Source organism: Netta rufina (genome assembly GCF_964035555.1).
Source record: "Netta rufina genome assembly, chromosome: 2".
NCBI classification, from domain to species: domain Eukaryota; kingdom Metazoa; phylum Chordata; class Aves; order Anseriformes; family Anatidae; genus Netta; species Netta rufina.
Window position 1 is genome coordinate 28,583,873 of NC_140124.1, and position 14,320 is coordinate 28,598,192.

General features: G+C 35.9%; 1 protein-coding gene across 6 annotated transcripts in view; it reads left to right on the forward strand.

Moving 5' to 3' along the window:
- PHF14 (PHD finger protein 14) overlaps positions 1-14,320 on the forward strand; it is a gene marked incomplete at its 3' end in the record, with an annotated part of 165,152 nt that overhangs the window by 23,230 nt on the left and 127,602 nt on the right. For all 6 annotated transcript variants that reach the window (XM_084282777.1, XM_084282778.1, XM_084282779.1 and 3 more), the window contains exons 5-9: positions 708-867; positions 6,278-6,389; positions 8,726-8,863; positions 10,531-10,677; positions 13,987-14,257. In XM_084282777.1, the coding sequence (XP_084138903.1) occupies positions 708-867; positions 6,278-6,389; positions 8,726-8,863; positions 10,531-10,677; positions 13,987-14,257 (828 nt within the window). The remainder of the gene's footprint in view (positions 1-707; positions 868-6,277; positions 6,390-8,725; positions 8,864-10,530; positions 10,678-13,986; positions 14,258-14,320) is intronic.

Below are 14,320 nucleotides of genomic sequence, written 5' to 3' on the forward strand. Positions count from 1 at the left end.
ATGCTCTCAAATCTAAATCCTGACCCATGATACCCATGGATTTCTCATTTGGTGCTAGTATTTAAGAAACCATGTTATAATTTGTATTAGACTGCTAATCCAGCTCAAAGCAGACTTTAGAGGTTGAATGGGAAGACAGGTAGCTCTACGTAAGCACTACTACAACAGTGGAGAAGAGAGGTATGAAGGATCTTCTTAATTTAGGATAACATATAAGGGAATGATAACATATCCTTAATTGAGGATAACAAATGTTTAAAGGCACTAAAAATCATCTCTACAAAACAAAATATTTGGTCAGTATTTTATTACACTTTCATTAGCTGTTGCATTTAACTTGAAATACATTTCTTTAATTGAAAAAAATGCTGTGATTCTCTCAGTCTTTGTGGGTTGCTTTGTCTTGTTTTTTTTTTTTTTTTTTTTTTTTAATGTCTAGGACACCAAGCATTGCTAAAAGAACAAAGTAAAACAGACCTTTACATCTTTTGGTTGTGATGTGAGATCATTCTTTAGAAATAGGCTTTATTTAGAATACAAATTTTGCACTAAAAGTTATCCTTGCATAAATATTGGAAGCTTTCTTGGGATGTTCATCATCATGCAGCTGAGTGTGCTTGTGTATATTTCCTGCTGAAAATCATAACTGAGAAGTACCTGTTTATTTGTTTTTCCTTATGTTTTGTCTTTCATTTATGTGTATGTAGGTTGCTATGGTGTTGATGGAGAGAGTGATTCCATCATGAGCTCAGCTTCAGAAAATTCCACTGAACCTTGGTTTTGTGATGCATGCAAATGTGGTGTCACACCTAGTTGTGAACTATGTCCAAACCAAGATGGGATCTTCAAGGAGACAGATGCGGGCAGGTAAGGCTGAAGAAGTGGTGTTTCAAATTCTGCTTATTCTTAAAAGGTTGGGTTTTGCCCTTGTCTATTCCTGTAGGGAGACTGTTATAAATTGGTATAAACAGTGGGTGCTCTTTGAATAGTCAATCACCTAATCTTTTTTTTTTCACTCCTAATATTCTTCACTTCCATTATAATATTATAGGTTTATGGACTGATGAGCAAAAGATGTACCCTAAGTGAGAAAAAAAAAAATCACTGTTTAATTAATGGAATGATAAAATCTGTTCTCCAGTGTGAAGTGACCCATGTATTGTTGTATATACACAAATGTCTTACTGGATATGCTAGAAGACCTTTCTTATGTGATGTCTTCCATTCCTGTCGTATTAAAAAAAAAAAATTGATACTGTTATTAATGGCAACTAATTTTCTACAATAAAGGAGAGAGCAAAATGGTTAGTAGTAACATCGACCATAAAGATGACACCTTTTTTTTTTTTTTTTTTTGAGAACAACAATTAATGTAATTAGGTTCTTTTTCCATAAATTTTTATCATAGAATGACAGAATCATAGAACCATTCAGGTTGGAAGACATCTGTAATGATCTAGTCCGATCATTAGCCTAGTACTAAAGTCCACCTGTAAACCATGTTATTAAGTTCTAAATCTGCACTTTTCTTGAAGACCTCCAGGGATGGTTACTCAGCCAGTTCCCTGGGCAGCCTATTACAATGCTGCACAACACTTTCAGTAAAGAAATTTCTCCTAATATTCAACGTAAACCTCCTGTGACACCACTTGAGGCCATTTCACTTGGTGCTTGGTAGAAGAGCCAGATCCCCACCTTGCTACAGCCTCCATTAAGGTAATTGTGAAGTAAAATAAGGTTTCCACTGAGCCTTCTCAAAGTTCTGGGTCAACAGACCCAGCCCTCTCAGCTGCTCCTCACAAGACATGTTTTCTAGACCCTTCACCAGCTTTGTTACCTCCCCTTTTTTTACTGCTTTTTAATTTTATATAAAACGTATATAATATACACAATATCATGTTTGTACTATTTATATATAATATATGGCAATATAAATATTATACATATGGATTTTATGTAAGTTTTACAGTTATATAAGTTGCAGGTGCACGGTAATACACAACATTTTCAGATAATGGGCCTGTCATAAGTTTTTCATTGATTGTGTTAACAAGGGAAGGCAATCTAATTAGTTGATAAGGCTGTTCAGAGGAAAGCAAAGCTTTCTTAATCCTGTTTGACCATACCTGTTTGATAAGTAGGATTATAAAAATATGCAGTCATATTTTACTGATGACGATAGATGAGTTCATGTTGTTTAATGTTTAAACCATTTACACTGAACTATATATTAGAGAGCAACATATTTTGTACTAGCAAATCACAAAATATAGCAATGTTTTCTTTCAGTTTTCTTTCATCCATTGGCTTGTAGTGGTTTTCTCTAAATGATGACATCATTTAGATGACTGTGACTGTCTTGTAATGAGCGCAAAAGCATATTCAGTTTTTTTGGTATTAGCTGTGTTTTTTTTTTTTCATTCCTGTTTTCTGTTCCAGTACTGTTGCTAATACTGTAACAGACTGATTCTGCCATCATTAAAAGGTCAGCAGAGCTCTAGATGATATTTTAGGAAATCTTTTTTTGACATACTGCTTTTAAGGAAAGTAAATACAATATTAAAGTATCATAAGTTGGTTGAGATTTTGTGGATTAAAATGCATGTGCCTTTGCATTTCTGCCTTAGCTTGTAATTTTTTCTAATATCAGAAACATGTTAAGTTTGCAGTGGTAATAAACAGATAAGGAGGGTATTCATACCACTGAACTTCTCCATTAGATGTAAGTGCTAGGAATTGGCTTTGGAGGGCAGCTACCTTTCTTCATTGAATATACATTAAGATCAGCTTTGTATTTTCTAGCTGTATTTCAGTCTTTTTATTCTTGTGTTTTTTAAAGCAGTTTAAGCACTATATATGTAATTTCCCTTATTATGATAATAAAAAGTACAGTCAACATTTTAAAAACTGCTTGCTTGAAATTTCTTATAAAGTAGCAGTATGTTTTTGATTAATATGGAAGTGTTTTCTCCGCAATACTGATTATTTGTGCAAAAGCATATGCCTGCTTTGTTGACTGTGGAGATTAACATGACAATTTATTATCTCTGTTATTGCATTTTTATCTGCTAGATGATGTGATATGGCTGTCATGAATAAGTATAAGTTTACTCTCCCAGGTGAATAGATTTATGTACTAGAAAAAAAAAAAACAAAACAAAAACAAAAACCAACTATCCAACGTGTGAATAATCCTGTGCTCTCGTTCTGTTAATTTATCAATTTGAACTCAATAGGGAAATGGGGCAATGCACAGTAAGATAGGATGGGGTCGGCAATGTCCATTATTATGTTACCACAGTACTGAGTAAACTGCAACATAGGTCATTTCATTTCTTGGAATACTATCATAGACCACTGAATAACAGAATCCTTTAACTCTCCATCCCCTTACCACTTTTTAAAAAAGAAATTCTTTATATGCATCAATGCTGGAAATCACACAAAAGTGAGACCAAGCCTCTTCAGTTTCTTTTCACAATCAAGTTGGAATTATTTCTCTGTTTCTGTGTGAATCATTATAATAATGAGGTGCTTAATTTCTCAGCAGAATTCTTTTCACATTAACCTCTCAGCTTCATAAGCATAAACGTGAATTTATCATTATGAGAAATAAAATCTCATATTATCCAAGAATATGAATTCTGTCCTTGTTATGGTATGGAGTTTTTCTTCTTCCCTAATCAACATCTGTCATCATTGCTCCAAGCTAAATGGATGGTAAAGTAACAGGGAAGATTATTCTTCTTTGATTACCCAATTTGTCTTAATTACAAGCTTCTAAAACATGTGCGGCTAAACAAATGAGCAGGAAAATATTTAGAACTGGTATTAAAAGCAGCTGAAATTGCTTCAGCTGTGAACTTGACTGACTTCTATATGTTTTTTAATAAAGATTCAGGTCCGAGTTCACATAAAAGTGGCTAAGGAAATGAGGCACTTGTGTGCCAATCACACTGAAATGGCACTTTAAATCTGTAATACTGTAATACTTCGGTGACATGTACTAAAACATTTTGAGAAGGTCAGTATGAAGCAAGCAGCCAGCTGTTGGGTTTATCATAGATAAACTCCTACAGAGTGCAGCAGCATTTAATACACCAGTGGAGCATGAAAAAACTGTGCAAATTAAATTGAGAAGCAGCTGCTTGTAGAAGATGTGTATCTTTATATTGAACTTTGGAGGGTAAATTTTAATGCAGTCTTCTAAATGTACTATGAAAAATCTCCAACCAGAGCCTTGGATTTTTTTTTTTTTAAGAATAGTAACAGTGAGGAAGTGTAACTTCAACTTATACAAATTTGTTCTCTGTAGTGCATCTTAAATCAATGAAAGGATATAGAAAAGCCCTAGTGCAGTTATTAATGGCGAAGCAGTATCTTTATCAAAGTTACATGTCTTACTCTGTGTAGCATTTTGCTTGAAAGGATAAAAAATAATGTCTTTATTCCTTTTGGAAAAGAATAGTTTGTGTGTTTGTGGAAATGAGATATTTCTTCTAGTAAATGTACAGTATTTGCTGAAATACATACTCGTGCACACCAACTCTTTTTGGTAGAAAAGTATTTCATAAAATTATGGTAGTGGTTTAGGCCAACCTGTAACCAGTTCTGAGAGAGTAGAGAGAGAATCAGAGAATATCCCAAGTTGGAAGGGACCGACAAGGATCATTGAGTCTGACCTCTGGCTCTGCACAGGACCACCCAAAAATCATTCAGTGTATCTGAGAGTGTTGTCCAAATGCTGCTTGAATGCCAGCAGGCTCGGTGCTGTGACCTCCCCTGGGGGCCTGTCGCAGTGCCCAACCACCCTCTCAGTCAAGAACCTTTTCCTACTTCCCAGCTTGACCCACCCCTGTCCCAGTTCCATGCTGTTCCCTTGGGTCCTATTGTTGGTCCTCAGAGCTGTGTGCAGCACCTGCCCATCTTCCCCCCCCTTATGAGGAAGCTGTAGGCCACCATGAGGCCTCCCCTCAGTCTCCTCTTCTCTGGCTGAACACATCAAGGGAGTTCAGCATATCCTCATCTGTCTTCTCCTCTAGACCCTTCACCATCTTTATTGTCCTCCTTTGGATGCTGTCTAAGGACACCCTCTAAAATTTTATGTCATTCTTAACACTGTGGTGCCCAAAGCTGCATATGGGACTTGAAATGAGGCTGCAGCAGCTCCGAGTAGATTGTCCCAATCACAATTCCCTTGACCAGCCCTCAGGCCATGCACGGCTAGTCACCAGAGGATAATACCTTGAAGGTACTAATACCTTGAAGGATGGTATTAGGTGCTCCATTGCTACCGGAGATGAATACATTATGGAGAGGCAGGCAGAATTTTCTGAATTACTGAATTTTCATACGGTAATGAGGAGAGTCTTAGTTTTTGCATAATTTTGTATTAAATTAAGAGATTCTGCTGGCATGTTGGAGTGTTTATATCATATTAAAAACAATGGTTGGCTTTACTTTGTCTGTACATGAAGAAGTTTGGCAGAACACTTGAGTATCCCAGTTTGTTCTCTGGCAGCTAGCATGCTGTTGTATTTGAATCGTGTTATTTAAAGACAAAATTGTAACTAATCTTCAGATCTTCTTTTGATTCTACCTGTAGTTAAAGTGCTATGACTCTGCTGTGGATTCCGAGAGCCCCAGTAAAATCTGTGAAAATTACTGCATGTAAATTTATATTTCAAATGTACATTTTTCTCACTTTTAATTTTTCATGTTTTACAGTGAATTTATGACTTTGCATCTCAAACACAAGTGATTTAACAATAGTATAAAAACTTATGTTTTCAAATATGCAGGTGAAAAGAGTCTTGTCAGATACAACACTATGAATTGGTCGGTGTTACGGCTTTTGTTAGATTTACTATCCAATTCCTTTAGAGTGAAGTGAGTTAATGGCTTGTAGGTATCTTGTTACTGGGATTTTTCTGTTAACCAGGTAGTAATTTTGTTTCTTCTGCTTCCACTGTCCCACCCCGTCAGTCTGCTTTAGTTTCATGAGTAGTATCAAAACCTTAATGTATGTTTCATGTTGCATAAACAGCCCTTGACCTAGACAAGCGAAGCAATCCCAGTTGCACTGAAAACCCTTGCTGTGGTTCAGTGTGCTGACTTCCCAATATGTATTCCTTACCTGCTTCTAATATATTTTTTGTTTATGTATGCTTTTTCTGGCATCTGTAACATTCACATGGCACTTTGAAACCTGAAATTAGCAAGTGTAATATGGGAACAAAATGTTGTAATACTAACCTAATTTTATGTGCTGTTTTAGGTGGGTCCATATTGTTTGTGCCCTCTATGTTCCAGGAGTGGCGTTTGGAGATATTGACAAATTGCGGCCAGTAACACTTACAGAAATGAATTATTCAAAGTATGGTGCCAAGGTAAGTCTAGAAGAGATGTACTACCTACCATTAGCTTTATTTCACTTTTTAATGTAGAATAACATATGACTTCCCAGTCTTATTTATGTTGTTTTTTTTGTTTATTTTTTGTTTGTTTTTTTCCACAAACAGGTTTCAGACTGCAAATGTGATGAAATTTGTTCTGTTTGTTATGCTTTTGCTCTTCCTTCTCTCTTTTTTCTATTTTTTGTTACCGCTATTCTCTATAGTTTCTGTCACTATTTTTCTGTTTCCTTCCTTTCTCTTATGCAGGTGCCAATTACTTTCTTTAAAAGTCAGTTAGTGGCAGATTGCCAGAATGTGGTTGGAAAGAGAAGAGGATTTATGGGATTTGAAATGGAGAAAAGGAAAGTGAGGTGGATTAAGAGACAGATGTAAATTCAGTTAAGAACTACTTTTGGTTCTTTGTAATCATAAGCTGGAATGTATACAAAAAGATTGGTGCAAAGCAATATTAAAAACCAAAACAGAACGTAACAGTATGGAGTCCTAAACTTGAACAGAAAAAGTGGGTCTAACATTAAAATAGTCTTTTACATGTAAATGTTTTCAATCCAGGTCAAAAGTGATCATGTACAAAACATACAGGAAAACATCACAAAGGGCAGAGGCCAACACTGATTTACTAACTATTGCTGTAGTTATGGGAACAGAGTGGAGAATCCCTATCTATCTGGCTAACATGAGGAAAAGTGGCTGGAGTACTGCTTCTCTAATGCTTAATTTATGCATAGTAAATTTCCTGGGATTTAATTTGGCAAATAGAATGCTAAATTAAAATTCGTAATAACTTTGTAGAAATATTAAAATAAATTAAAACACTTTGGGTGGCCCATGTGCAACTTACCTATATTAGGAGCATGTTCAGCGTAGACCCACAGGAGTATTTAGCATTGTTTAGAAATGTTTGTATAAAAAAGCATGAGCAAACTACCAAAACCCTGCAGCCTATTGTTGCAATGAATCATGCTTTTTAATTTGTAATTTTTTATTTTTAGCGTGAATGGTGTATAGGAGTAAGGTTTACTGTGAGTAAGATGAGTGAACTGCACAGATGAGGACTCATTACTCTCACAGAGCTTTAAACAATCCTTGTTTGCTGTATCAAGTGTGGAAGTTACAGATTAGCTAAACACCTCCCTGGAATACCAGTTTCAAGTAATAATCTATGATTCGCTTCATTTCTTTTCTGTTACGTGGTGCTGTGACACAGTTAAAGGGTACCCTTTTAGGGTAGTGTATGCAATGTTTTTGAGATTTTTCTGTCACTGAATTTCATTTGTGAATCCTTTCTATTGTTGTTTAACTTTCTGCATGGAAATAATTTCTGTAGGTGATGCACAGCATTGCATCCAGAGCACTTAAAACACTGAGACATTACATTTTCTGAACTGAGGACTGAATCACTCATCATGTGAGACATTCAGAAATGCACAACTATGTAATTTTAGGTCACTTTACGCACTGGATAGCGGCACCGCTTTACCAGCCTGTGTTCCTATTTGCTTATTCTTGCTTATACACTTACCACTCTAGTTTGCTGGAACAGCTGTTCAGTATGAATTTGTGGTGAACCAGACTGAGGAACTGATCCAGCTGAAAAATGTTTGTATTTTTTCCAGGTTACATTAGTGGATGTTAGTTTGCTGTGTTGCAAACCGCTATGCCGGGAATGAATGTAGCTGAAGCCTTAATGTAGTATTTTATGTGAATCACAAACTTACTTACTGATATTTACATTTTTTGATTATTTTTTTCTTCTGTTGTCACAAATTAGCTTCTCAATCAGAGCTTATTAAAGGACATTATGTACTGTTTGTTTTTCAATGTTTTTGGTTTTTCAATGGTTTGGTTTTCAATGGTTTTCAAGTCACCTAGAGGACCATGCTTTTTTTTTTGTGTGTGTGTGTGTGTGTGTGTGCTCTGAACTTATTGAACAACTGAACATTTGCTGTGCAGTATTGTGGTTTTATGATATTCCACCTATATAGTTAAGTATGTATGTGTTGCTTAGATGCTATTTAGTTGTTGCTCTGAAGGGAAATAGAAGGCATGGAACTTCTTATAAGAGTTCATCCAATATGCTATTTAGGATGTTTAAGCTTTTTTCCATTGCTTATTGAAAATGAAGTCAATCGTGGGGTTTGGGAAGTGGTGAAGCTTTAAATATTGCCAAATGTTATCAGCATACTTGGTTTCCGTACCACACAGGAGCAAACCCAGCCATCTAGTTCTTATATGAAAGATGTAAATTATTAAATATTAGGCAAAATGCACCTGAAATACTCTGTCATTTTCTACCCTTCCTTATAAAGGAGTGCAGTTTTTGCGAAGATCCTCGTTTTGCCAGAACTGGCGTATGTATTAGCTGTGATGCTGGGATGTGCAGAGCTTATTTCCACGTGACCTGCGCCCAGAAGGAAGGCCTTCTCTCAGAAGCAGCAGCAGAAGAGGTAAGTATGATGTAGCTTTGGAAAGGATAGAATAAAAGGGTTGTATCAAAAGTTTGTGGGGAAGACCTGAAATTCTGCCTTTTTTATTCACTATTCCTGAGCCAAGTTTTGTAAATTACTAGGAAGTCATAGGCCAAATAAAAGGACTGTCCAGGGAGGGCTCTTTGTTGATGAAATAGTCCAACTTGTTTGTGAAAAAGCAGACCACTAAGTGATCCCTTTTAAAGGGATCACAAATTTGTGTACTTCTGTGAGACTGAAGAAAAGTGCAGTTGCCTTGATGTTGTTTTCCCTACTGAATTATGTGTAATGTTGAATCTTCAAAAATTGTGTGAATTTCTTCTAGGCACATGCCTTATCTTTTTACTTGAAAATGTTCTTACATATTTTCTGTAGCTAAGTATTTTTAATCAAGGCCTCCCTCGTAGAACCTAATTATAGGGAGCTGCTAATTTTTGGCAGTAAGTTGCCACACATTCTGAAAGTCTAAATCAAAATAAAAATAAGGAAAGCCTGTACAGATTTTTATTAATTCTGTTTTGTATGTGAGTGAAGGAAAAGTTGGATAGGCTAATTATTTCATAATATTTTTATTACCTTATGGAGGAAGACTGCCTCAAGATTTTCTTAGTCTGTTTATTTATGATGATGTTTCTGCAGCTTTGACAATATACTGATGAAACATAGTTCTCAGACTGAATCTCATCATGGCTCAGATATTTCATATAATGATGAAACCACTAGATCAGGTTGCTCAAAGCCCCATTCAGCCTGGCCTTGAACACTTCCAGGGATGGAGCTGCTACAACTTCTCTGGGCTATGCCTGACCACCCTCAGAGTAAATAATTTCTTCCTTATATGCAATCTAAAGCTGCCCTGTTTAGTTTAAAGCTATTACTCCTTGTCCTGTCACTACACCCCCTGGCAAAGAGTCCCTCCCCAGCTTTCCTGTAGGCCCCCTTTAGGTACTGGAAGGTCTTCCCAGAACCTTCTCCAGGTTGAACAACCCCAACTCCCTCAGCCTGTCTTCACAGGAGAGGTGCTCCAGCCCTTTGTATTTTTGTATGTTTGTAAACTGCTTGCAGTGTTTGTTTGTAGTAAAAATTACTATAGCTTTGCAGCATGATAATGTGCTGATCTGTTGGAAATGTGTGCTAATCTGTGCTAATCTGAATGAAAAATGAGAAAAAAGTCATCTGAGAGATGATTAATCACACCAATACATCTGAAAAATCATTTGAGAAAAACAGATACATTGCGTTACATATTTTTCAGATTGTTAATTCCTTTTAGGGTATTATGCAAAAGAAGACACAATAAAGCAATAGGAGGTTAACAATACATATTATATGCTAAATGAATTTGCACGTAGGAATTTCTTATGCATTTTTTTTCTGGAAATGAGAAAATAGTTCAGAGATCAAACTACTGTGTTAATTATTAATGCATTTTAAAACGTTTCAGGTCATAAAATGAAAAAGATGGAAAAAAGCTTTCTAAGATAAATCAATGTGACAAAGTTGATTTAGAAATATATATATTGTTTTTAAAAACGTCTATTTGAATACAGAAACTGTTGGCACAATGTTTGTGCTGTTCAGAGCCTTTTGGCCTTGTATGTCTTAACTTTATTTTTGTTCCTTTTCCTTTGTTTTCTTTGAAACAGGATATAGCTGACCCTTTTTTTGCTTATTGTAAACAGCATGCGGACAGGTTAGACAGAAAATGGAAGCGGAAAAACTACTTGGCATTACAATCTTACTGTAAAATGTCCTTACAGGAAAGAGAAAAACAGCTTTCGCCGGAAGCTCAGGTACTATATTCCTGACACAAATGCATCTGCATTAATCATCCATTTTAAACAAGAAAGAAATTTAGAAGATTGGTAATTGTTATATATAGTGAATGAAATTTGAACGTGTGCCATCAATATATTTCATTTCTTGTAGCAGTGAGTTTTGCTAAGACAATTCTCAATTCTCTTAAGAGCAATTCTCAATAAACTTAATGTCAAAAAGGAACATCTATCCTTTCCAGAGTTGCAGACCTAGTTTGTTTGCAGAAAGTTGGTAATTACATTTTCATTGCAATCCATAGATTTTTTTATACATTTTTTTTTTCAAGATTCTTAACAAAAACCACACAGGTAGACAAGAATAAGGTGTTTTTGTACATAGATGTTCAGTGAAAATCTTCCTTTTTTTCCACTGTAGTAATATTTTAGCATTGGCAGAAGACTCTAGCTTGCCTGAATTTTTTTCTTGCTAGATCACTTCTTCACCTGCTGTAGAAATAAGTAGAATTTTATGCGCATTTTTTTTTTAAAGTAAAGATTTCCTAGAAGAAAAAAAATGGTATCAAATACTGAGTCTGTGCTGCTGAGTAGGAGATGCCTGAAAATCTTAGGCAAAGTCTATATCACTGCGAAGTGGCTGAACCATGTGAAACTGTCAGTTATTGCATGAGGTCAGCTGATAAGTGTCTTGTTGATATCAAGATTTCAGTCCTTCTGAGGTAATCTGTATACTTCAGTATATTAGAGTGTGTGTACTTATTTTTTTCTGAGTCTTGACAAATCTGTGGCCTGCTTTGCTTCTACTTCTGAGGCCGCACTGAATTCCGCAGAAAAGTCATGCCCGTGCAGAAAAACAGCTTGTTACTTGAAGGAATTCTGCCTAAATTGCAATAGAAATTGGCAGTTGCTTAGTAAATAATGGAAGAGAGAAATTATGGAGAGAAGGAAGAGGAAAAAGTTCTCCCTTGTTCTGAAGGGAGAGCTGTAGTGTAATGATCAGAAAATAAATCTTCATGTCATCAAAAATTTTGATTAAATCATACCTTTTTAGATCTTCAAAGATATTTGAATAGGAAAAATAACCTCTAATTTAAAGTGACCTGTGGATTTGAGAATGAGCATGAGCAAACTCTAACATTGAAGAATTTTGAATAAAATTTTTCTGTGGGGTATAAAGCTTGGCATGGCTTGATTTAAAGCAAGTTACATAATTGTGTAATACACTCTACTCTCACTTATGTGAATTACCACTATGTAGTGGAGAAATCACAATGATATGAACACTCTCCAACATAACGGTAAGTGCTGGTTGTGCAAAATCCATTTGGGTCTAGTGTGGCTCTTACAAGCTCTGTTTTCAGGTCTTTTTTTAGAGACCTGTATTTCCTATGAAGTGCTGCTAATGCTGGTATGTTCCCAGCATTTCCCTTTCTTCCTTCACTTTAACCTGAAGCAAGACCCCATGGGTATGTGTTTTATGAAATAATTTTGTCTTTGAGTGGTTTCTGTGCATTTCTAGAAATTCATGACTGTAATGGGTTCTTAGTACAGACAGAAATGCCTGACTGGGGAGTTGACACAAAGTAGTACATACAAATTCATACTTGAACTTTCTCGTGCATATAGTGTGCAATAAGATAAAGTCCTATTTTAACAGACAATTGAATTTACTGGAGGATTTTTGTGTGAGAAGTAAGAATCGGTAGTAGGTGTGTACATACACATATTACAAAAGCTCATTTCCACAGGAGTTTTTAAGTTTAAGACTGACAAGTATTGAGCTAATGTAAATAATAATGTAATTGTGCAAATAACGCTGTATGGTGTTGCGACTGGATTTTTGAGGGATGCTTTCAAAGGATGAAAAGCTGATATTTGGTGCTATATAGCCCTGGCAGGAATACTTGAGCTAACAGTCTGGCAAGTCCTGTGGCTCAAAAAAGAAAATAATTCTAAAGAATATAAAATATAAAACTGTCTGGGACTATTATGGATTGTTGGAAAATATTCTATGTTGAAATACTTTCTTTATATCAATAAAGGAAACGTACATTCCTTGGATAAAATACATACTTGAAAATTGCTTAAATACATGTTGAGAGTTCAGGTTTTCATTTGGACTAGTCAGTCTGATACATAATCTATTTCAGGAATAAGGCTCTGGGTATAGTTGTATGACATCTTAAATGACCCCTGGAGTTTCCAAACTGAGAATGTAACCAGTAAAGAAGCATCTAGGCTGAGGAAGTTATAAAATGTTTTATTCTCTGCTGGAACAAATTAAGGTAGCAACTGCAGGTGGATGATCTCTCCCTTGCTGCTCTGAGTTCAAGGAAAAAATGTCACATTTTGGTAGCCACAAACCACATTTGTCATGTTTCTTGGTCATTAATGTTCAAGACCTAGTAAGGTTATATGTTAAACAGTGCCTGTAATACTACCTTCAGCAATGCTATTTGTAATCAGAGGTAATCCTGAAACATGGCGCGTGTATATGCAGACTTTTTTGCTTTTGTCTCAAGAGTATCTCACACCATATGGTAGGGCAGTCAGATTAGTTTAGCTGCTTCTTTATGCAGACAAATAAACAACTTCTAACTGATAGTCAGCTGGAGTTTTGCCTCTGAAGGTTTGTGTGTTGATGTCATTTTCTGCCAGGCTTGTTGCTGCAGAGTTCCCACAAGACAATTTTTTTTTCAACTGTCAGCAACAACTTGATCGGCTGGGGTTGATGTCCCAGATGGTCACAAATATACAGATGTCACCAACAAGACGGATAGTGAGCTTCTCCTGCTGATTTCACTTCTCTTTGGAGTTGTGCTTTTGGCACATTGTAATCAACCAGTTTAACATTTATAAAGAGATAAAGAATTGAGAGAAGGAGTTCCTACAAAAGCATGTCAAATATGGAAAAAATACCAGTCACCAAATTTTGTTGCTCTCATAAATACCAATTTAAAGTATAGCTTGGTATACTTTTGATAGGTCAGCCAAGGTTTTTCTGAATAGTGAGTTTTCATGGTTCCATCAAATTATTATCAGAAAGGATTGTCTGAAAGCCAGCAATCATTCATGTTAATGAGGTAACCTCATCAAGGAATCTGAATATTTCCAAAACCTAGTGAAAGGGTAATGCATTTTGAAATAAAATCAAATGTCTGTTAGTGTCTTTCTTGAGTCAAAATGTTCCAGAGTGAAAACAGTATTTATTAAACCGTGTGGCTTTTAAACTGAAAATAAAATGCAGATGTGTTCCAAAATGTAGAACTCAAAAACGGTTTTGAATTGTTCCCTTATGTTCTTAATTCACGGAACTCTTTATTGTAGGCTCGAATCAATGCCAGACTACAGCAGTACCGTGCCAAGGCAGAGCTGGCTCGTACCACCAGGCCACAGGCCTGGGTACCGAGGGAGAAGCTGCCACGACCGCTTACTAGCAGTGCTTCAGCCATACGCAAGCTTATGCGCAAAGCTGAGTTAATGGGGATAAGCACAGACATTTTTCCAGTGGATACTTCAGATACTAGTTCCAGTGTTGATGGAAGAAGAAAACATAAACAACCAGCTCTCACTGCTGATTTTGTCAATTATTACCTTGGTAAGGATCAAAATTGCATGTTTTTCCCAATGAAAGATAATCATTTTACTGTATTCGTATTGT